This window comes from Pararge aegeria, chromosome 24 (assembly GCF_905163445.1).
Source record: "Pararge aegeria chromosome 24, ilParAegt1.1, whole genome shotgun sequence".
Taxonomy (NCBI): domain Eukaryota; kingdom Metazoa; phylum Arthropoda; class Insecta; order Lepidoptera; family Nymphalidae; genus Pararge; species Pararge aegeria.
In genome coordinates, this window is record NC_053203.1 from 6,075,005 (window position 1) to 6,101,052 (window position 26,048).

Below are 26,048 nucleotides of genomic sequence, written 5' to 3' on the forward strand. Positions count from 1 at the left end.
TTTTCTTTCTTTGCATTATATTTGTCTCCTGTGATTTTCCTTTGCACCTGTTCTTCTCCATCAATAAGCCGCGTTGCATTAGGGAAAGAAACCTACTTTTTTTCCACCACAAGTTAGCCCTTTGACTGCAATCTCTCCTCGTGGTAAGTGATGATGCAGTCTAAGGAGTCTCAGTTTAGGGAGTAGGTACCGAATTCTACGCGACATCGCACCGGAGCACTAAATCGCTTAGCGGCACGTCTTTGTCGGTAGGGTGGTAACAAGCCATCAGACCAGATTGCAGAAAATTTTGAAATCATAAATTGCCCTGCTGGGAATCGAACCCAGGTCCTCCTACACAAATTCGCCAGGGAGGTCTTTAAAAAACGTCATAAAAATCCACAGTCTCACAGTTTTGCCTCGATATTGCGTACTATGTTTAATTAATCTCATTTAGGGAATACTCAGCATCTAAACGCAAGTGAAGCCGCGGGTAACAGCCAGTTATATTGTAAAGCGTGAATCGTTTCACCTCTGACCCAGGGACCTTTGATTTACGCTTGCACGCTGTCGTTGTTTTAACGTGTTTCAGTGGTTTAAGCCGTGTTACATCTTACACTGTATTGCGCGAGTAACATTTAATTAATTGGTTTGATTTATCTGCGAATATCTATCTATGAATGTTACGTCACGTTTATGCAATAGGATTGCTGACGGAAATGAATAAGCAAATAAACACTGGTGCAAGGAATTAAAGGGTCACAAACTCAAAACACGTTTCCAGTAGGTAATCGCTTGGTAAATGACACTGTTAATATGTATTTTTGTTATATTCAGAAATCAAAATGAAATTATATATACTGATGCGTGTGCATATGTCGAATGTATATTTATGTATATATTTGTATATACGATCAATATATAAACTTAAATCACGCGAATCCCTTTAGATATAAAAAAATAGGTAGTAGGTATACTTACAGTAACATCACAACATATTTATTATAATATAGTATTAGTAAGACAAAATATTTTATCTTATATCTTTAAACGAGCAATTCTTGTATATATATTTATATATATACATAATTGGAATCTCGGAATCGGCTCCAACGATTTTCATGAAATTTAGTATACAGGGGGTTTCGGGGTCGATAAATCGATCTAGCTAGGATTTTTTTTTCTGTGTTTAACGCCTTTGGTTGCCTGCAAGAGATCGCAATGTGTCCGCCAAATTATATACTTTTTGTTAATTTTTTATTTATAATTTTAGTATATGTTTATGTGGTGTACAATAAAAGTGTATTCATTCATTCATTCATTTTTAGATAATTTCATTTTATTTGTGTTTTTCGGTAATAACCGATTTCGTGCAGACGAAGTTGGGTCAGCTAGTTATTCTTTAGAAACGAAAAGTGGATATAAACAATCTACTTACAAGAAATGGCTATAAATTAGTGTCATCTGCATATTGTCTGCGAAAAGTACAGAAGTCATTAGTTGTATTGAGTACTGATGCGCTTTTTTAACATGATTCCTAAGGTAATTTTAGAACTACCTAGCAATGCATAAGTTTAAAGAATATTTTCATCATCTCAACCAATTGACGTCCACTGCTGGACATAGGTCTTTTGTAGGGAGTTCCACAATGCACGGTCCTGGGCCGCTTGCCTCCAACGGCTCCCAGCTACTCCCCTGATGTCATCTGTCCACCTCGTTTGGGGTCGACCTACGCTGCGTTTACCGGTGCGGGGTCGCCATTCCAGCACCTTAAGACCCCAACGTCCATCGGTTCTCCGAGCTATGTGCCCCGCCCATTGCCACTTCAACTTCGCAACTCGCTGAGCTATGTCGGTAACTCTAGTTCTTCTACGGATCTCCTCATTTCTGATTTGATCACGTAGAGATACTCCTAACATAGCTCTCTCCATCGCCCGCTGAGTGACTCTGAGCCTTCTTATGAGGCCCATAGTTAGCGACCATGTCTCTGATCCGTAAGTCATCACTGGCAACACGCACTGTTCGAAGACTTTAGTCTTCAGGCACTGGGGACCTTGAAAGAATATTTTAAAACACATTTATTACATACATTACTATACAATTGATGAATTTCTTAATAACAAGGCTGCTTGGAAGCATCCGGCTGCGCTTACCACCTACCAATGTATAAGTTTCAAGAATATTTTAAAATACATTTATTATAGCGAGGTTACTATACAATTCATGCATTTATTAATGACAAGGTTGGTTGGAAGCATCCGGCTCTGCTTTCATCTCTCACAAGATAAAAAAGAGCAAATGCTGAGTTTCTTCCCAGCTTCTTCTATGTAGAATCTGCCTTCCGAACCGGTGGTAGAGTACAAACAGACCGACTTGTCGTTAAAAAAGTGTATATTAAGCCTACTTGAAAGAAATGAATTTTGTATTATATAATTAATAGCTTCAACAGCCATAATAAAATCCAGAATCGAAGGTTCTATATACGGTATATACGGTATTTGTACATTCGGTTGTAGATTTTTTTTCACACCACCCGCTATATACTTACCCAGTACTGGTATAAACGGTTGGGAAAGAGGAATATTAGTATAGTCTATTAATATTATCTTCTAGTTATAATATACAGGACAGGTAATAAACAGGAAGAGTGTATCAGTACCCACCCTTAGCGCGAGTTTTAACATCTCGACAAAGTTGATAGTTTTCAGGAATTTGGAAAATATAACCTTGGAGACATCATTATTTTGCCTTGACTGCCCAGTGGTAAGGATGTTTGATTATGGATCAAGAGTTGGTTGAATTTCAGGGTCTGCCAAAATTATTATTGGTTTTTGTATACATTACGAGTAGGTCCCGACTTGAAAAATGTAGAAAATATTTATTTCTTGCTTTTTAGTTGTTTCAGTCTTTTTTTTTTGTCAAATTCTTTTAACGATTTATTGTGCTTACTAAGTTATAACAGCCAAATATAAAAAAATATAACCGAATTGAGAACTTCCTCCTTATTTTGAAGTCGTTTAAAAAGGAGTTAAAGAGTATTAGTATAGCCTTCTATAAAAATAACATTTATATTATCCCAATATAAGATTCAAATTGGAAAAACAAGGTTGTGTTATCGCTAGGTATTCGCGAACAGCGATAAGCTGAGGCGTATTGGACTTTTGATAAATTCTTCAGAGGTGAAGTGTGAAATTGGTTATTACCAAAAAACATAAACCATTTAGAAGCGGAATATTCGAAATTATATATATTTTTTTAAGTAAAGGTATTTTACGCTCATTTCGCAACAATAATACTTTATAACTTAACTAATAAATAAAATAAACAAACCATATTACTGATCCGATATTACCGGTATACAGACAAAAAAAGACGCTCCATATTGATAACTCTTCCACGTAAGATAAGATAGTACTCTATGCGATAGCTGTGTATATAACTAAAATTTACCGTCCGCCAGAATCAGCCCGATTTTTTAATCATACAGAGCACCGTCTCGAATACCGTCAGCGTTGTCGAGGCGTGCAAATTTTTACTAGGGGTACAGACCATCCGCATCCGAATTGAAATCGCTACAGCAATGAGGATGGAAGGAAATTAATCAATTATCCAGCGCCCGTGAAATGCAGTGAAGCGGAATATTCGTTTTAGGATAGAAATTATCATTATTCAGTTCGCTTATTTTCGACACCTGATGTTTAAAGAGAGGTGATTCAGTTTAAATGGTTTTGTCTGTTTGACTGCCAAGTCCACAAATCCATACTTGGCAAACGTGGTGGACTATGGCAAACACCCTGCTCATTCTGCCAGGGGACCCGTGCCCTGTTGCGGAGCGGTAATTGGTGATTAACGTAAAGATGAATGATTTCTCAATGGGTTCTGTTTTGTTTTTTACTGATTTGTCTTTTTTTTCTTTATGGACCAGCAGTGGCGTGCACTTCATATAAGCATAAATGCACTGCCTACCCTACAAATTTCATACAACTTTTATAGGAGAATTTTTCAATTTTATGCGATCTTCCTGCTTTATCTACTCTCCCTCTTCCTGATTAAAACTCCTATGCATGCCAATGTGGACCAGTCAGTCACTATGAAAATAAAATTAGTGGTGATGATCTAGTGGTAAAAGCTACGGTCTGTCTTTCGGGGGTAGCGAATTCGATCTCCGGCACGCACTTATAACATTTCGGTATGATGTGCGTTTTTAATTGAAGCCACTTCAACTGCATGCCAGAAAGTTCTCCATGACGTTCTCAGAGACGTGTGAAATCCACCAACCTGAACTTGGCCAGCATGGTAAGCTGAGGTCTATCACGGTTTAATCACATATCTATAAATTTGATCACATATCTATATTTAATGTTGATTTGAAGACATCATTTTAATGATAATTACGAATCGTAGGATAAATAAAGTTATTTAAATTGCCTGTCAGCGACGTTTTTTTAATAATTCGCTATTTCATTTGATTCGCCTACTGTTTAGGATCTATATATATCCTGGCATCCACAAGTTTCTATCTACGTGTCAGTCATTTTCCGGTCACACAGTCAGTAGCGCAACAATTTTATACACTTAGATGGATAGATAAAATAAAATTAAGTGAGCAGCGTTAACCGAGCGGTGCCGAGCCTACATTTTCAGAATTCCTCTAAATTTATGGATATTGCATTTTATAGAATACGCAATAGTTGTTCCTTTCACCAGCGCATGTGGCCATGTTGCCTGACCTGTGGGCCATCCTGCTTCGTTACGTCACGGATTTCTGCGATAGATAAGCCAGATAAGGCATGTTCTACCGTATTAGCATTTAGTTTTATGGTTGGAAAACTGACTCCCGTATTACTTAGATACAAATTCTATTTGTGTAGTGTTGTTAGCAACGATTTAAATTTTGTACTATAGGAACATCACAGCCAAGTTACTGGCTCAAGTTACTTGCACTAGAACTGGCGCAAGCTACTGGGCACTGGCCCAAGTTGCTTGCATAAGCTACTAGCGCAAGTTACTTGCACGAGCTACTAACGCAAACAACTGGTGCAAGTGACTTGCACGAGCTACTGGCGTAAGCTTCTGGTGCACGTTACTTGCTCGAACTACGGGCGAATGTTATTGGCGCAAGCTACTTGCCAAAGTTGCTTGCGCGAGCTATTGGCGCAGCTAATGGCCTTCTTGGAAACGGCAAAATGAATATATATCTTCAGATATATATATATAAACTCAGCTTAATATCTCAAATTCCGAGGTTGATCCTTTTTTTATGCTTAAATGATGGACTATATTGGGTTATTGCCTGTCCATAGCATCTTCCTCATCATCATAATCACTTCAATCGATTGTAACTTCACTGCTGGATATATATAGATATTTCGTGGCGACTTGTTTTCAGCGACTCCCAGTGACACGTTTGATGGCTTTTGGAAATGCCTTCAAACCTTAGCAATACTGATATTCATTTACAAATAGGGTTTGGGTCCCATCTCGGTTCTGAAGTCCTGGTACGTTTATTTATTTGACTCGATTCTCGGGACTTTTTTATCAGCATTTAACATTATTTTTCTAACATCTTCTTTTTACCCGTAATGATCAAGGTAGAAGGACATTAAATAAGGGATTTAAAATTAAACCTTAGTGATATAATAGAAGTAGTTATTCATAAGTTGTACAAGAATAGAATAAGGTACGATAGGGCTGACATATTTTTGTATAATAAAAACCCTTTAATCAATAAGAATAAAAAAATAAAAAACTTCTTTTTCTAAGACTTACAACTATACAAACGATCGTCAAAAACCTGTTTTTCCTAAAAAATTAAGATATTGCATTTTATCCTTCGGGGCTAGCGGCCTGTTAATGGGCTAGCGGTTGGGCCCAACAAACAAACAAACAGCCTTTGACGGCCGATTGGCGCAGTGGGCAGCGACCCTGCTTTCTGAGTCAAAGGCGGTGGGTTCGATTCCCACAACTGGACAATATTTGTGTGACGAACATGAATGTTTTTCAGTGTCTTGGTGTTTATCTATCTTAATATATATAAATCTCGTGTCACAATGTTTGTCCTCAATGGACTCCTAAACCACTTAACCGATTGTAATAAAATTCGCACACCATGTGCAGTTCGATCCAACTTGAGAGATAGGATAGTTTAAATCTCAAATTATAGTCGTAATTTTAATTTATTGCTAATTATTTGTCTATAATTAATTGACAGTCACATGTTATACATATATATACTACTATACTCATTTAAGGCTTAGCGATACTGAACACTTTAAAAACAAAATCAAACGCAGACGAAGTCGCGGGCAACAGCTAGTATATTATAAGTATTTATGTATATTATTCATCAGTTATCTTACACATAACACAAGCTACGCTTACTTTGGGACTAGATGGCGATGTGCGTATTGTCGTACTGTATAATAAAAAAAAGAAATAGACTGACTTTCCCATTTATATTGATTGGACAGTTTTAAAATAAAAGAGCTTAAAAATTTATTAATTTAATTATTTCTTTTCACTGTGAACTTTGAAGCCCCACTTGTTAGTCCCATCGCCAGTTCTGATTGCTCTGGACTGTGCCACGTCTGCCGGTACCGTTTTTAGATCGTAAGCCAAACCGATACCTTCGCAGAAGTCTATGAACTTAGTGGTGACGTTCAGCCAGTTATTGCCCAACTCTGCAGTCCGATAGTCCCATTGAAAAGCATGATGGTAGTTGTGGAATCCTTCGCCAAATGCCAAGAAGGACACTAAAATGTTTTGAACCGGCTTAATTTGTTGGTCATAAGGTTTGTTGCCCCATAAATGAGCTGCACTATTGACTAAAAACGTTAAGTGGAGGGTGAAGACGTAAAGCATTACGGTGAGGTTCCATGCAATGTTGAGGGTTTCTCCAAAGAAGTAAATAGGAATGAATGTTGGTAACGCAAAGCAGACAGTTCCTATGAAAGGGATGGCGTACCTGAAATATAGAGATAATAAATTTGAATAGTACTTCTTCTTGTTCTTCTTGATTTTATTCTTGAAGTATGTTCTCTAAATTTTTGAATTTTATAAAGAACAGTGGCGAAAAAACTGTTGATGGAATTCGTGAGCGTCTACAAATGTGACTAATATAGATTTAGATAAAATATTTTCGTGGGTCGTTTAAGTCTGGAAACAAATCCATCTTTTTATTGAGAACTCAATTGACTAATCTAAATAAAATTATAATCTGTGTGCACCATTGACGCTGATATTTTTCTGTGCAGTGTACCAATCTCAAAAAAATTTATTATTCACTAATTATTAATCTAAAGTTCTAACATAGATAATCAAAACTCAGGTTTGTCTCAAGTTTGCCTAGTGAAAATAATGTTATCCAAGCAAAACATTAATAAAACATTTTTTATGTTTCTTTTTTTCTTGTATAATTCTTAATGTGGTGTACAAATAAAGAGTTATAATAATAATAATAATAATAATTAAATGTGAAAATGCAGATCTACTTAATGTATTAATTTTAATTATATGACAACATGTAGCAGGTTCTTTTCATAAATGAAACCAAAGAGTATGTGAACATGAAATGAACCCACAAACACCTTTGGCAGTTTATAAAACCGCGATTTCTAGATGTTTTTAATAAAAATACCATTGGTTTATATGAGATTTATAACGATGCTAACTGTTTCTAATGTATATTTACAGTGTTTCTATGTTTACAGAGTTCCGATATTACAAACCCTAAATAAGCATTCCAATATTTTTTATTAGATTTAAAATACCTACCTTAACCGTATATTGATAACTGTAACGTATTGTTTTGATACTCATTGGTTGACAAATATCTTTGAAACCAAAGAGGATACAAACACTACGTTCACAACTTGAAACCACAATATCTTTATTTCCTGACTTTATTTAAAAGTAAACCCTAAGAAGAAAATGTTGAGGAGTTCTCATCACATTTTCTAATTTTTCATTAAAAAAAATTTAAAACAATTTGTTTGGGAGTTCGCCATTGTTCTTTGCGTTTGTGTTTTATTTATAGTAATAATTAGAGGAATAGAGGACCAAGCAGATGTATGTGGAAATATACAGAGCAATACTTCGTAGGGCATGCAAGGAACACGAATTTCAACGTGTTGCCCTGTGTCCAGCAACCTGAGGCGTAGGTGGTAAACCTCAGTTGCCTGTAATTACAACATCAACCACGCTTTTCAGACCGGAACATAGACATACAACATACAGCATGGCGTTAGTCCTTCCCCAGACGAGCTCTGTCACAAAAATCTCTACTTTTTTTTTATTTTATTTTTTTTATTAACGATAGGCCAGCGTGTGACGACAATCATGCCCGTTAGAAAGCAATGATGAGGTCTAGGTTGAAGCACGCTTGCCTAGAAAAAGCCTATTCACTCTAGCCTTGAAGGTACTCAAATTAAACGTGGCAGGAAACACAGTTGCCGGGAGGGCGTTCCACATCTTAGCGGCACGTATCAGAAACGTGGATAAAAAACGTTTCGTGCGTGTTGATGGAATATCAACCACATAAGGATGGCACCGCTCACGGTGTCTCGCTGTTCTGTGGTAAAACGGGGAAGTGAAGTTCCTGAGCACACTCACCGAAATATATCCGGTAAAAAACCGATAAACAGGCAACATTGCGTCTTATCAGTTTTTTATATATACTCTTAAATATCTGAAAATATCCCTTAAGACTTGTCTACTAACTTCCTCTACTACTACGTATCTTGTCTACTTGACACTGGCAAAGTACATTGTGCTGTTTTGGTACTACGAGAATAAGATACTCTTAAATGCAAGTATGTTGATGAAAGTGTTTTTCTATCGCTTCATACAATGTTCGTTTCGACTTGTTTGTACTATTAGTTTAGATGCTCACTTTTTCTGAAACTTCAGTACACTGTTAGCATATATATCGGACATGTCGACGAAGTTCCCGCGACGCTTCACCTCTGGATGCTTTTTAACCAAGAGCCATCCAATGTGCGAGTAGAAGAAGCCTCGAGTTGCGTTGTGCGGATCAGCATCGGTATCGCTGTGTCTGTGGAGCAGGGATTTTAATAAAAATTGTCATCATTATATCAACCCATTACCGACCCACTACAGGGCTCCTTTACAATGAGAAGGGGTTAAGGCCGTTGCCCAACACGCTGGCCCTGTGCGGATTGGTGGACTCCACACACCTTTACTATACTACTATACTATGACAATACAATACACACATCGCCATCTAGCCCCAAAGTAAGCGTAGCTTGTGTTATGGGTACTAAGATGACTGATGAATATTTTTATGAACAATATACATAAATACTTACTTTATGAAAAACACCCAGCACTGAAAAACATTCATGTTCATCACACAAACATTTTTCAGTTGTAGGAATCGAACCCACGGCCTTGGACTCAGAAAGCAGGGTCGCTGCCCACTGCGCCAGTCGGCCGTCAAACTTTGAGAACATTATGGAGAACTCTCAGGCATACAGGTTCCCTCCCGATGTTTTTCTTCACCTTTGAAGCAAGTAATGTAAATTGCTTAAAACGCACATAACTAAGAAAAGTTAGAGATGCGTGCTGGGATTCGAACCCGGCCCCCCGATTTGAAGTCGCAGTCCTACCCAATGGGCTATCAACGCTTCTAAAATAACAAGGTTCGCCATAGATTATTATAACCCTGTTAATTTTGGTTTGTAACCGGTTAAAATAATTTAATTTATTTTATAATTGTAATTTTTTTAACCAGTTAATTAGAAAATGATTGAAATGAAGTTCTAATTAATTTTTATATTTATGTCAGGTTGGTTGGACGCAGCCTATCTGCTTTCATCTCTCACAAGATAGAAAAACATTTGCTTTATAATGATGTAGAAAAAAAAACAACTGCTGAGTATTTTGATGGTTTCTTCTCGGTAAAATCTGCCTTCCAACCGGTGGCAAAGTAACTACATTATTTGTAAAGAATAAATTTAGTTTTGTTTTAAACATATGTATGAACTTTTTGTCACTTTATTCACCCCAAAATACTTTTAGACTGTTTGGTTGTCTTGGAATTACAACGCAAATTGTATACATTACCTATGATGCAACCGATGATCTCGCACCCAGTGTATAACCGTGTTTTGGAATGCCAGTGAGTTGAACACCATGAGTATTATTTGTAAGGGCATTTTGGCCTTGTATGCTCTATGGCTCCACAGCCTATGAGCGCCCGCGGTTATGCCCATGAATGCCAGAATGAGAATTATGTGATCTAGAACAAATAAGTATTATGGAAATGTAATCCATACTAATATTCATGAAGCGGTGATAGCCTATTGGTAGCCTAAAGATGATAACAGGTTGCACGTTCCTGCCAGTCGTTCGATGGCGTATGGTAACTCATTTACTGTAAAAGTGGTAAATCTGTGGCATGAATTGCCGAGAGATATGAGACAGTCAGACAGTAAACATATTTAAAAAACGACAAAAAAAAATATTTATCTAATATGATATAGAGTATGTATGTTCTTTTTTATGTTTTTATATATATACTAGCTGACCCCAGCGCCATCTGTCGGGCTGATTTGTGAATCTAAACAATCCAGGGTGTCACCCAAACGCATACCGAAAAATTCATTCAAATCGGTCCAGCCGTCTCGGAGGAGTTCAGTGACATACACACGCACACAAGAAATATATATATAAAGATATATTATATATGTTTTTAATTTTATTGTATCACCATTTATCAGGGGCAATTTGGGAATTTATAATTTCTGAATTTTCTCTGGTCTGGTCTGGTGGGAGGCTTTCGCCGTAGCTAGTTACCACCCTACCCACAAAAACGTGCCACCAAGCGATTTCGTGTTTAGATTTAGCGATGCGTAGAAACCGATTAGGGGCACTACCATACTCCCTGACAGGTTAGCCCGCTACAATCTTAGACGGAATCATCACTTATTACCAGAGATTGATTGTGAGATTTCAGTCAAGGGGTATCTTGTAGTGGAATAAAAACAATAAAAAAAATATATACAGTTCATTGCCTGCTTAGTTAGGCCTTGATGTATGGACAAACAAACACACTTTCACATTAATAATTGTAGTAAGGTAATTATATGGCCTAATGATGGTAATTAAAAAGATTTTTAATTTTGTTTATTTATTATTTGTTTACTTACGGAATATGAGTGTCTTCCACATAGCGGCGGTGCATGCGAGATAAACTCCATATAGTGTCGCTATATGCGCATAGCCGAATGTCAGTAAGTTAAAATATATTATTTCATATTTTCTAGGAGCTGCTTGCGGAGCCACAAGTTTCGGTAAGGCATCTTCAGTGTATGTGATAGTGTTTGCTTCTTTTGACAAGGGCGCCATTTATATCTGTAAATAATTATATTTTTTTTCAGCAAAAAACATGCATTTCTGAGCTTGTTAGGTAGTAAGGTTTGGAAGTCGATAAACATGTTAAACCGGTCAAGGTTATCAACCACGGTATTGGAATAATTTAGCCTAGTTTCGGTTTCTTTTTTCAAATATGGTATTATTTAATTTAATGTAATAAAATCAACAGCCACTTGCGATGACGTTATGAAGTTAATTTATTTTGTTTCTAAGTTTATATTTTGGTTTACTTTATGTTATTTAATTTTAAGTTGACATTGTTATTTAATTACACCTTAATTTACCTATAATAATATTCCTTACCTTAATTTTTACATTTTGTATGAAATGGACAAATAATTTTATAATTAAGGTGTTATTATAATTTGCAGAATGGCAGATTGTTGCACGGAACTTGTTATGTTTTATTATAAGATCAAATTTGTTAACCTGCAATCACGCAAATAACTATCAGGTGGGAAAACTTTTTGGTCCTTCAGCTGTTACCAATAAACAAAAATCGGAATGTAAAATTTCATTTTTAAATTTTTAAATTCCGATTCCGACACTTTTGAGAAGAAAGTATCATTTGACAGTTTAATTTTTAAATTTTTAAATGATTCTTTCCACTAACAAGTATCAAAATGATTGTTTAAATTAAATAAGTGGATAATTTATATACTACGACAACGCACACATCGCCATCTAGCCCCAAAGTAAGCGTAGCTTGTGTTATGGGATGAATGATGAATATTTTTATGAATAATATAAACTACTTATAGTATACATATAAACACTCAGACACTGAAAAACATTAATGCTCATCACACAAACATTTTCGGCCTTGGATTCAGAAAGCACGGTCGCTGCAAACTGCGCCAATCGGCCGTCTAAAAAATATCAGCCGCAAATTATACGACAAGTCAGAAAAAAGTGTCTAATATCGTAATCGCTTAAGGAAGTTATTATGTTTTACTTACTCGATCGTGCTCCACTGACTATTTGGTATAGCACAAAAATACTGACCAAAGAATAAATAATCTTCGTTTTTTTAATGGTTGTTTTGCATATTCAAATTGACATTAATTACCGTGACAATATATTATACATATTTAACAATCAACCCCAAACCACGTCACCTAGCTTTTATTTATTTACTAGCTGTCGCCTGCGTTCTTTGGCCGCGTATTTGTTCAAATTTCGTGGCAACTGTTTTATTTCCTGAGATAAGAAGTAACTTTTGTTACTCTCCGTCCATTTAACTTATTCAATGCCAAAAATCAAATTGTTTTGTTTCTTGACTAGGGCGTGCAGGATGGACAAACAAACAAACAAAAAATATAAATATAAACACACTTTAACATTTAAAATATTAGTAATGATTCAAACATTTATATTAAGACTACTCTATAAATACGTTTCAGAGTCATCATATCAACCGACTGACGTCCACTGCTGGAGATAGGTTTTTTTTCGGAAGTTCCAAATACCACGGTCTTGCGCCGATTGGGTCCACAGCTCACTGCTCACGGGGTTCTACCAAAATGCGTTTACGAGGTAGCCATTTCACTCTTTGGGACCTCAATGTCTATCGGTTCTCTGGGCTATGTGCCCCGCCCATTGCTTCTTTAGCTTCGCAACTCGTTGAGCAATGTGTATGAGTTTTACAGTAACTTTAAACAATTAAACAACTACTAAAAAAATATATTCAAAACATCCAAATGGACAGTCAAAGGCAAGATGCCCAAGACGCTGGCGCTATAACCCCTGTGCATAGACATTAGACGGAAACATTATCCCCGGATTATATCCACTGAAAAGGGATTTAATTTACTTGTCCACCGCAGTTACAATATTTACCATTGTCAACCCATTACCGACGTACCGCCGTATCTACCACGCTGGCCAATGCGGATTGGTAAACTTCTCACGCTTTTGATAACGTTATGAATAACTCTCTGGTACGCAGGATTCCTCACGATGGGTAGGTTTACTTTCACCGTCACATCAAGTGATTTTTTTATTGTTTATATTAAAACGCACATTACTCCGGAAAGTTAGAGGTGCATGCCGGGGATCGAACTCGGAACTCCCGCACGGCAGCAGAAGCCTTACCCACTAGGCTTTCACCGTTTTTTTAGTTTTAATACTACACGAATATTATTTGCGCCCGAGCGCCCGTGCTGGAAGAGTTTTTAGTAACGTTAGGTCAGCGCTTGACGACAATCATGCCTGTTAGAAAGCTATGATAAGGTCTACTTTGGAGCACGCGTGTCTAGAAAAAGCCTATTCACTCTTGCCTTGAAGGTTCCCAAGCTATGCGTGGCAGGAAACACAGTCGCCGGGTGTGCGTTCCACATCCTAGCGGTACGTATCAGAAACGTGGATAAAAAAGTCGTGCGTGTTTATGGAATATCAACCACATAAGGATGCCACTGCTCACGGCCGCTCGCTGTTCTGTGGTAGAACGGGTAACATTTTGTCCTTTAACCGTGGAGTCTTCAGAAAATTCTGCCGTAGCTAGCGCCAGCTCTTATAGTTAATTATAGTTGTCATGTTAAGTTAAATAAATAAATAAATTGTTTATTTCGCATTATGTTAAGTTAGATAGAATAGAGTAGAATAGAAAAACTTTATTGCAACATAACACATTAGGAAAAATACAAGGAAAACAGTAATAGTACTTAGTGCTAGAGTGCAAAGGCGGCCTTATCACTAAAAGTGATCTTTTAAAGGCAACCTGAGCATACGAAGCTGATAAAAAAGTGGAAAGAGAATGTTGCATAAAGTATGTACCAAAAAAATAAATAAAATTAACTTGCATGAAAATACTCGTACATACTACATTAACATATTAACTACAAAAATACCGATATAAATTTATATATACTATATAAGATATTATAAACTTACATAATACTCCCTTATTACTTAATAATTTAGGTATTAAAATAGTAGTAATAGATTTTGGATTGAGGAAAAAGAATCGGTTCGGGGACTAATACCACTAAAGCAGGGTAGAACGATAAATTGGTAGAAAAAAAAATAACAAGAATTTAGATATAAACACCCAAAAATCTAAATACAATTAAATCACGAGTAAATACAATTAAGTCACGTAATTTGTTTTCAAGATTTTTTTTTTCTTTACCAACAGCTGTATGAAGACAAAATGTAAATTTACTTACAGATAAACACCGCACGCAATAAACATTTTTAAACAAGCTTACAACCACACAAACAAGTAGTCCAGTGTAGGCAAAATATAAAATAGGCAATGTATAAAATTTCATTCAGGCCGTAATTGTTTTTAGTTTAAGAATTAAAATAATGTTTTACCCTTACGGGTTGTTTTCTCTAAGATACATTACCTGCGCGAATGATAAATATTGTATTCGATTGGAGCTTTAATTGCGCGTCATTAGAATGAACGTCCCGTCAAAAAAATACCGTAATTATACTTTTTGTTGCTCCATCATAGTAATTGACCTCTTGACAGAATCTTATCTATATATACTTATAATGAAACTGTAACTGGAAGATTTTTGTACATTTAATATATTTTGAAAATTTTGACCGGGGGATGCTTTATAATCGATACTGAGTCCAAAACAGATTTTTATTTAATTTTTGTCCGTCTGTCTGTCTGTCCGTCTGTCCGTTTCTCCGTCTGTCCGTCTGTCCGTCTGTCCGTCTGTCCGTCCGTCCGTCCGTCCGTCCGTCTGTCAGACAGACAGACAGACATACTTGAATTATTACAGTTTTATTATAAGTATATCTCGATTGACTCATACGCGGACAAAGTCGAATATATAAAGCTGAAGAGTTTGTTTGTTTGTTTTTTTCAATGCGATGCATTGGATGCATATCATCACGCTTAGACTAATAGAAACGGAGCACCAATGAAAGATGTTTTAAAATCAGAGTTTTTTTTTCCTTTGAGAGCTTTCGCTGCGTGCGTTGCGTAAACGATTAAAGTTTCGATAAAATCATGTAAGAAATTTAAAAGTTCTGTAAAAAATAGTTTATTTTTCTTATGAGTTATTGCAGTTGTTTATTGTATTATCTGAGGATGGCCATAATTGCCATTGCAGCGGTTGAGCTGCACAAGTAAAAAGCAAACGTACTTTCCCATTCACAGTTTGATTTGTTTGTGTGGATTATTTTATTTTAGTAGTAGTAGAACTTTATCTGAAAGAGCTTGCCGCTAAGCAGCATTTTTGCTTGTCTGTGTTCTGGTGTGAAGGGTTGTTGCCGGTGAAATTACAGAGACATGAGGCTTGATATCTACTCCTCAAGTTGATGTACCTACACCGGGCGGCACGTTGCAGGACGTGTTGATGTTGGAAAAGAGCAACTGCCGAGTTTCTTGCCGGCTTCTTCTCGGTAGAATCTGCCTTCCGAACCGGTGGTAGAGTCACTACAAACAGACAGACTTGACGTTTCAAAAGTGCTTATAGTTGGCCTACTTGAAATAAATGAATTTTGAATTTTTTTGTTACTTGTATGCCTTGCGAAGTGTTGCTCTGTGCAGGCGATGGTTTTTCACTTACAATAAGGTGAGCCACCATCACATATTACTACACAAAAAAACACATTCAGGTGGGAAATAAAAGACCTTAAAAAGTTTAGTAATTTAATTATTTTTTCGCACTATCAACTTTGAAGCCCCACATGTCGGTCCCATCGCCGGTTCTGAATGCTCTTGACTGTGCCACGTATGCCGGTACCGTTTTTAGATCGTAAGCCAAACCGATACTCTCGCAAAAGTCTATGAACTTAGTGGTGACGTTCAGCCAGTTATTGCCCAACTTTGCAGTCCGATAGTCCCATTGAAAAGCATGATGGTAGTTGTGGAATCCTTCGCCAAATGCCAAGAAGGACACCACAAGGCTTTGAACCGGCATAATTTGTTGGTCATAAGGTTTGTTTCCCATAAATGCGCTACGCTATTAATTAAAAAAGTTAAGTGGAGGGTGATGACGTAACGCATTATTGTGAGGTTCCATGCCGTGTTGAGGGTTTCTCCAAAGAAGTAAATAGGAATGAATGTTGGTAACGCAAAGCAGACAGTTCCTATGAAAGGGATGGCGTACCTGAAATAAAATGCTTATGAATTTGAACAATATTAGGGAGGAAACTGGCTCACAGTTATTTAATAGTTTCCTTATTGAAGTGATGTTACTAGCCTCAATACGTTTTATTTAATAAATGGGAATCATCAATTATTATTTCCCACATATTGTTTAAGACAGCATTATTGCCATCAACAATATTCCTGCTCTAATTTTTTTTTTGAATACTTTCCTAAATGTGACAACGTGGATTCATGCGACTTAGCATGCTTTACGTATAATACTTTATAATCCATTACTCTATTTGAATGCAAAATTCGCATTCCACAGCGTTTTTTTGAAATGCCTTGGATGAAAGTTGTTTACGATTTTACATTATCACTGCGTCAAAATTGAACCAATTCTCATATTTCTTTTACACAGCAGAACAGCAGCCAGCAGCAAAACCCTAACTTAATGCTTAACTATACTGAACACATAAAGTTTTGCCACATTTATAAAGGCTTTAGCGCTAGGCCTGAATAAAATATGTTAACCTTCTGCATACGAGTCAACTAAAAATGCGATTTTGATTCTTCCTAAGTTGATTTTGATGTTTTCTAATTTTTTGGTAGTGAAAAAGCATTGACAATATTTCTTTTTAAACAATTTTATTGAACTTCCATAGTGTCTATTCCATAGTAATGTTGTAGCAAAAATTTCAAGTCAATCCATAGAGTTTTGCAAACACTATGGTTTGACTTGAAATTTTTGCACATTGCATTGATATAATTTGGTTTTGTATAATTTCGAATAATATTATCGGTTACTTTTTCCTATTAATAGAACATTATAGGGTTAAATTATAGGAATACCTACTCACTTTTTCTGAAACCTCAGTACACTGTTAGCATATATATCGGTCATGTCGATGAAGGTTCCTCTACGCTTCACCTCGGGATGCTTTTTAACCAAGACCCATCCAATATGCGAGAAGAAGAAGCCCCGTGTTGGGTTGTGCGGATCAGCATCCGTATCGCTGTATCTGTGATGCAGGTATATAATAAAGAAGCATAGAAACCGGTTATAATTAAAGGGTGTAGGAGACAGTTTTTTTTGGGGTTTTTTATTTCTAATTCGGTCAATGTCATATTAATATGCACAAAGAAGCGTGTAATCTAGCATTTTCAGTATTTGAATATAAAATCTAACAAAATATTTAACTATTTACGGTAGTGTTGTAAAAATTTAATTGTTTTGAATTCTATTTTATTATCATTTAATATTTATTATAGCACAGATTAAATTTATCGTACACGGAATGTCCTAAATCCACCATACCTTTATTGACACTCGTTTAGTTCGCCTATGTCACTGACACTTGACACTTGTCAGCCAGACAACTTCACGTATCACGTAATTTAATATCTATCATAGATATCATAAGGAACAAATTAACATGCCACTCATTAATATACGTCTAGAATAAAAAAAACAATTGAATACAAAAACAATTGTCTTCTTTTTGTTTATAACCGGGCAACATTTTGTTATTTGTTTTAACTGTTGTACAATGAATAATTGTTAAGAAACTAAATTAATCTAATTTCGTGTGTTAAGAAACTAAATTAATTTAATTTTAACAATAGTAATTGTAAAATCAACAATCTCCTGAAGATGCTGCGGCTTCGGAGCGAAACGATCTGTTTGGTGTGGAGTATAAGGATTGAAGAAGTTATAAATTACACAATACAGATTCTCCTGCTTTACGCGGAGTATATCAATTTAGGCTTAATTTTCATAATATATCATGGAATTCCGCAAAGTAACGCTTGCCTCTATCCAATATTTAATAGTTTATATTCTTTTAACCTCATTTTGTTTCACTAAGCACCTCAGTGTACACCCATACATTACCTATGATGCATCCGATGATCTCGCACCCAGTGTATAACCGTGTTTTGGAATGCCAGTGAGTTGCACACCATGAGTATTATTTGTAAGGGCATTTTGGCCTTGTATGCTCTATGGCTCCACAGCCTATGAGCGCCCGCGGTTATGCCCATGAATGCCAGCATGAGAATTATATTTTCTAGGACAAATTTTTTTTTTAAATTATTATACACCCTTTGACCGCTTTCGATCGGGTTAATTATGGTTTTTTTTTAAACGTTGTGTTTTCTTGGTATAAAAGTAAGTTTTTTTAGTCTCCGTCCTTCCAATAACACTCTGTGCCAAATTTATAGCGTGAAGTAAGTGCAAACAAACAAACATATTTTAACATTTGAATGAATGAATACACTTTTATTGTACACCACATAAACATAACAAATTAACAGTAAAAATTTAACTAAAGGTATACAATTTGGCGGCCTTATCGCTACATAGCGATCTCTTCCAGGCAACCAAAGGCGTTAAAAACAGCTCAAGAAGAGAGGTAGGTGGTGCATTTAACATTTCTAATATTAGTATGGCAGTATTGGTAACAAGCCTACAGCAGAGCTCAGGTCTCCTCTCAGAAGGAAAGTGGCCTCGGTTGACACCCGTGGGAAGGGGAGGTGTGGTGACAGCTGTATTCTGACCTGATGTCACCACATGGCAAATTTTTCATCATCATCATCATCATCATTCCATAGCCAGCCACCTACAGGGTCCGGGTCTCCCTAAGTAAGAGAAGGATTTAGGCGTTTGAGAGCGTTATGTCCAACTCTCAGAGTTGCAGGTTTCCTCGCAATGTTTTCCCTCACAATTACGCACATAACTCCGAAAAATTACAGGATCGATCTCGGTCATCCCGAAATGAAGGCCGAAGCTCTTACCACTAGGCTATAACCACTTCATCACCATCATCATTTTATCATGTCAACCAATCAACGTCCACTGCTGGACATAGGTCTTTTGTAGGGAGTTCCACAATACACGGACCTGGGCCGCTTGCCTCCAGCGTCTCCCAGCCACTCGCCTGATGTCATCTGTCTACCTCGTTGGGGGCCGACCTACGCCACCATATATAACCACTTACAAAGAAAGAATATATACTGGTTCTCATAATTTTCTATGCTTTTTCCTTTTACGCCTTTAGTTGCCTGGAAGAAATCGCTATGTAGCGATAAGGCCACAAAATTGTACTCTCTTGCTCTGTATTTATATCTCTGTAACTACTTTCTTTTTCTTTGGTGTAAAATAAAAGTGTATTCATTCATTCATTCATTCATTACCATTGAACCATGTGTGACCATGTAACCATTACCATTTGTTGACTTACGGAAGATCAGTGTCTTCCACATAGCGGCGGTGCATGCGAGATAAACTCCATATAGTGTCGCTATATGCGCATAGCCAAATGTCAGTAAATTAAAGTATATGATTTCATGTTTTCTAGGAGCCGCTTGCGGAGCCACAAGTTTTGGAAAGGTATCTTCAGTGATATCGGCTTTTTCTGTTGAGTAAGGAGTCTTTCTCTCTGAAAATAATAAAGCAAATTTTTATGCATCATTAATAGCAGTGGCGTGCAAAGAGGGTATGCAGATAATGTAAAATGAATAAAATCTCCAGTACGAGTTATAAATATTTAAGGGTAGGCTTTTTATAACTCTTTTTTTGGTCAACTTAAGAGTTAAACAATTAACGACACTCACCTCATCTCAAACCACACAAGAGTTTATTTGTTAAGGTATAGATTAATGATGTCAATTTAAATATATATATATATATATATGTATTTTAAAAGCATTTAAGTATGTTATTTATAAAACAAATATTCATCAGTCATCTTAGCACACATAACACAAGCTACGCTTACTTTGGGGCTAGATGGCGATGTGTGTATTGTCGTAGTATATTTATTATTTATATTTTTTTTTTTTGTAGTAATAATTGACAGACAAAGCAGATGGCCCACCTTATGGTAAGTGGAAAACCATCGTCTATAAACACAGAAAATACTTCATAGGGCATGCAAGTCCTGCAATATGTAGTATGTGTATCTCAATACCGTGTAATTCTTATGTACGCATCAAAAGTGCCACCTATGGGCCTACTTAAATAAAGATATTTTTGACTCTGACTTTGACTTATGCCGCCTGTGTCCAGCTATTGGAGGTGTGGGTGTTCATCTTAATATGCCTGTAAATACTCTGGCAACCACACCCTTAAGACCGGAACACAGCATTGCAATAATGCTGCTTAGCGGCAGAAAAAAACTATAAATACGAGCCCTGTCATAAAAAGCTCTCCATTTACTCAAATTTCAACTGTATTCATCAGTTGTGGTAATGGGTTGATCGTCAACCCATTACCACAACAGGGCACGGGTCTCCCTAACAAAGAGAAGGGGATAGGCCGTAGTCAGTGGCGTGCACTCCATCCATGCACAAAAGCACTGCCTACCCCATAATTTTTGTATAACTACATAAATGCGAAGGATTTTTCCATTTTATGCCATCTTCCTCCTTTATGCATACCCTACGCCACTGGCCGTAGTCCACCATGCTGGCCAACTGCGAATTTGTGGGCTTCACTCGCCCTTGAGAACATTATACAGAACTCTCAGGCATGCTGGTTTCCTTACGATGTTTTCCTTCACCGTTATAACGTGTGATATTTAATTTCTTGAATTAGAAACGCGTATTACTACGAGAGAGAGTTGCGTATCGGGGCTCGAACTCAGTCCTTCAAGGCAAGTCGAAACCTTAGCCACTAGGCTATATATGTAGAGAACTCTTTTCTCGAATTCATGTTTTTACAGTGTACGTTTAAGTGACATTAAAAAAAGATATTTAAGAGTTTATTTTAAGAAGAAACTATTTGATTTTAAAGACCTGAAGTAAGGGCTTTAAATGTTGTTTCTTGTATTTTCCCAGAATCGCGATCGTCTTTATTTCAACTACCCATTGAAGGGAGTATTATAAATATTATTATATATATATATATAGTACTAGCTGTTGCCCGCGACTTCGTCTGCGTTTGATTTAGTTTTTTGATGTGACATTCAGTTTAGTTGTAGTTTTAAAAAAAATAAAGTATTCAGTATCGCTAAGCCTTAAATGAGAGGTTTGCTGCTGTCCGCTGAGAAGTTCTGTAATCTATCTCAAACCACAGTTTGGGCAAAATTAAACACATATTATAACCTATAAAGTACAAAAACAATTATTTAAATCGGTTATAATTTGTCGGAGTTATGGTGTAAAATCATCAAACACTATCATCCCCTCTCCCAAAGGAAACAAGCTAAATGTCGGTATAAAAAGTAACCTATATTACTTCTAACACTAAAAGAATATGTATACAAAGGTTCATGAGGATCGGTTAAGTAGTTTTCGTGAAAGTGTAACAAACAAACTTACATTGACATTTATAATATTAGTAGGGATTTAGTTCACTATAAATATAACATTGCAACCAAACACATACTTTGGGTTGTAGCTTAGAACAAAACTTGTTATTACTTATATTTAGATCTACTTTTAGTTATTACCTGTTTTGTGTACCTAATAACAATAAACAATAAACAATTGCAACCGTTACATCTACGGAGACACCAAAGTCGCCCATAAAATCAGTACGGGGCGACGCGTTCTTTCAAGGTAGCTGGAATGACCAGACCCTTAAAACAAAATCGGTTAAAAAAGTTTTGTGATTTACTTACTCGACCTTGCTCCACTGACTTGCTGAAAGTAGGTAAATTAACCTTTGTCTTTCTTAACTTCGTAGGTATTTTGCATATTCAAATCGTTATTGATTAACTAGTTATAAAAATAAATTAAATGCGATGCCAAATACACACACCTAACCCGTAATTTACGTGGACAATTTCTGATTAAAAAAATAATAATCAAACTTGCATCTCCTTCGTTTTACTCTTGCTTTCTTGGGTTGTTTTCTCTAAGGCACCTTCATACTTACGCGCGAATAATATATTCGATTCGATTGGATTTTGAATCACGTAAACTCTGATCCTACTGTTCTTTGGGAAAACATTCTTAACTTTAATCCAGAGTATAAGCTGAAAAATATCCTAAAATGTAATATCTGTTATACCGTCGTAAAATTTTAAACATATATTTATCATATCATATATGTACAAGGTTTGTATACAACGTGTAAATGAAAACCGGAATAATACTACTCGGGCTTTAGGAGTACATTATGTACTGTCTCTGAGACTTATCTGTGAAACCGAAAATCTAATAGTTTTTACTGAAAAAAATCAGACACATCACATGCAAAATTAAAATCATGTGACTCCTGCCACTTTATTAGGTACGCATCTCGTAGGTTCTATGCGCGTGTCGGTCTTTATCTTCAATATGGTTGTCATAAGTAAACACTTAGAATGTTTTCAATCCGTTTGTATGGAAACATAAATATGTTTCTTTTGATTTTATATTTTAACGGGGTGGTTCCTTATGAAATATACTTATGCACGCTTTAAATTTATTTCGTAGTTCTGTCACACGTTGTATAAAAGAGTTATGGGTATTATAGACATAGACATTAGATAGCCATACCCCCAACACGTTAACCCGCTCGCATCTTAAACTGTATCATCACCAGATCGGGCATGGGCAGGAGTTACTTTTCTCCGCGAAGGAAAGGACAAAACTTTGCGTTCTCCCACAGCTTTATCAACGCACCAAGCATTGGCGCAATGTGGAAATAATATAGGGGAAATAATAAAAGGGGGTAAACTTATCCTATTCCTTGTTGCCGTGCTTTGGCAGCTGGACACGTAAATTGTATCCCTAGTCAGGGGATACAATGTGTGATAAAATGGGATGTATTTCTTCATCTCCTGCTTATGCTAACAATGGAGGACAGATTGCAGGCATAGGTTGACTTGTAGTCGAATAAAAATCAAAGTCTAGTCAGTGTTGAGTCGATATGGTATAAGAAGGTCAATAATACATAATTTTCTTCGATTTTTATATGAAACTATCTTACAACCGTCTGAGTAACCTAACCTAACCGAATATAAAGCAATTCACGAAAGTCTTGACATAGTATAAAGCAAATCACTCCTGCTGTTTGAACGCTTGGATGTTTTAAACTACGCAACGGGTTTTAGAGCAGTTTTCAGTAACAAATAGAGTGATTCAAGAAGGCTTATATTTAGTATTTAGTAAATATATATATTATAGCAAAAAACCAAAGAAATTCAAAGATTTATTGTGTGATATCGTAACAACCATTGTTCTGGCGCTTACATTGCAAACGCTGTTTAAATCTTACGCTATAGATTAAATTTAAGACCACGGAATTGTATTTTTAATCACTCCAAACTGGCTCACATAAGTGTTGGACCCGAGCGAAGCCGGGTCGTGTCGCTAGTAAAATATAAATCCACTTTTTTGCACATTTGCACACCGCGCTAGACGACATCTTAACAACTCTGTGACATAACCCGACCTGACGGGTTTCTATGTAGATACATAGACCATTAATGTTTCAAAAATATTTAAATTTTTTAATCGACAACTAAGAATTTGAATATGCAAAAATACGTTAGAGGTTACAGTAAGTTCATTGTTTAGTTTCTAGTAAAAACAGGTGAGACCAGCGTTCCGTTGGTTGGCAGCAGCCACTTTAAAATGGGTCTTAAGATTTTTTTTAGGCAGTTTTTAAAAAGTCTTGACGTAAAAGCTTAAAAACGCATCCATTAACTGCCACTACGACATGCGATGTACTACGTGTGATGTACGCATCAAAAGTGCCGTCTTATTATTATAACTCTTTATTTGTACACCACATTAAGAATTATACAAGAAAAAAAAAGAAACATAAAAATAGAAGTAGAATACAAAAGGCGGCCTTATCACTAAGTAGCGATCTCTGCCAGGCAACCTTATAATTAGGAAAAAAAAGAGGAGAAACAACTGCAGTTGGTACAAAATATAAAATAAATACATACGAATAACTAAATACTTATACATAAACTAATATACACAAAAACATCTAGCATATAATAAACATAAAAAAAAAAAAAAAAAAAACTATATACCATATAATAAATACTTAGATAAAAGTAAATAAATACTACTAAACATCGACTTCAGTTGGACAAATAATAACACTTAACGGCTTTTTAAATATCGCCAGTGACTTTGACTGCCATATGTTCATAGGAAGCGCATTCCACAATTCAATGGCTTGTACGGTAAAGGAATGTTTATAAAATTTTGTTTTGTGGAAAGGCATACTCAGTGTCAGGGCACGACATGATCTTAGACCGGATTGCCTTTAAACAAAAGTAAACTTCTCTTTTAACTATGACGGAGATTTAAATGAAATAACACACAGTACAGAAGCGAAAGTAAATGCTTCTTACTTAAATAAAGATATTTTTGATATGACTTTGTCTACCCTTGATTTGTTTGCTTCTATTGTTGAAAGCTGCGATTCACCCTGCTGTAAACTACTAGGTACATATATTCTATATCCACAGTCCATTAAGTAAGGGCAAGGCATCATAGAAGCAATTCAGTATAAAAGCATCTCCAAAAAGAAAAGTATACAACTTTACACTAAAATACTCAGATACCTTACTCAGAGACACGTCCCATCATCATCTTCTTTGAGTTCCAAATTCCACGGTTCTGAGCCGCTTGGATCCATCGGCTACCTGCGACGCGCTTAATGTCGTCTGTCCACCTCGTTGGGGGCCGACCAACGCTGCGCTTACCAGTTCGGCGCTGCCATTCCAGCACCTTGGGACCCCAACGTCCATCCTAAGATCGAGACCCGTCCCGTTCTTCTTAAAATATACGGCCAAATATTCCAAATAACATACTATATAATTGTCTTGATAATAAAATGATTATTTTTTGTAAAGATTAATATTTCATGCCTAAAATGGCGATTGTAAATCTTTTTTTTAATCGACTTAATTATGAGACAATAGTATATTATAAGGTATCGCGGCCCTTTTGAGAGCCTTTTTTGTCAAATACCATTATTTTTGTAGTACATAATATACCTATGTACCTGTTTTATATTTACGTTCGCGTTGAAAAGTTGGCGAGTTTATCTCTGAGTTACTTTACAAAGACTATTATTTCAGACTGAAATCTTATTATTACTGAACAAAAGTATAGCTTATATTAAATAGCTTTCTAATAGTAGAAAATATTAAAATCGATTGCATATAAACGAACAAAATATATTTCCTCTATGTAATATTCGTTTAAAAGTATATAAGTATAGTATATTTGTGGATGAGAAACGCTAAGGAAAGAAGGGAATGGAGAGAGCTGGGGGAGGCCTACGCCAGAGAGGCGACTTCTACCACAACACAACAAAACAAATAAGAATTGAAGACTAGCTATTAAATAAATGTAATGAAATAAAATATGTAATTTGTTGAAATACGTATAAATTAAATTATGTTATGTACCTAGTTTAATTATGTGAATGAATGTAATATGTATTTCTTTATTTATTGGTAGTAGAATAAATGGCTTTTTTTATTTTTTATTTTTATTTTTAAGTATAGTATAGAATTATACAGATATATATTCAACGAAGTCAAAACTATAGCATAATATATAGGAAAGTACCTTCCTAACTTTAATACTCTAATATAATTGAGTCTTTATATCGGATTCTTTTATTATTTACGCAATTAAAGCTTATTTTCAATGTAAA

General features: G+C 36.0%; 1 protein-coding gene and 1 pseudogene across 1 annotated transcript; both read right to left on the reverse strand.

The window, feature by feature from the left end:
• Positions 1–6,486: 6,486 nt before the first annotated feature.
• LOC120634638 (acyl-CoA Delta(11) desaturase-like) lies at positions 6,487–11,346 on the reverse strand. The gene is made up of 4 exons (XM_039905370.1): positions 11,148–11,346; positions 10,063–10,237; positions 8,870–9,031; positions 6,487–6,943 (listed from the first exon to the last, which is right to left on the reverse strand). Exons 1-4 carry the CDS (start codon positions 11,344–11,346, stop codon positions 6,487–6,489), a joined length of 993 nt encoding a protein of 330 aa, XP_039761304.1.
• A 4,646-nt stretch (positions 11,347–15,992) lies between these two features.
• Positions 15,993–26,048, reverse strand: part of LOC120634639 — a 29,102-nt pseudogene continuing 19,046 nt past the window's right edge.

Coding starts and splice junctions, on each gene's coding strand:
- LOC120634638 (XM_039905370.1), bottom strand. CDS start 11,346: ATGGCGCCCTTGTCAAAAGAAGCAAACACTATCACATACACTGAAGAT. Junction 9,032..10,062: donor GATCATCGGTTGCATCATAG/GTAATGTATACA, acceptor CCTGCTCCACAG/ACACAGCGATACCGATGCTG. Junction 6,944..8,869: donor GTACTGAAGTTTCAGAAAAA/GTGAGCATCTAA, acceptor TCTATATTTCAG/GTACGCCATCCCTTTCATAG.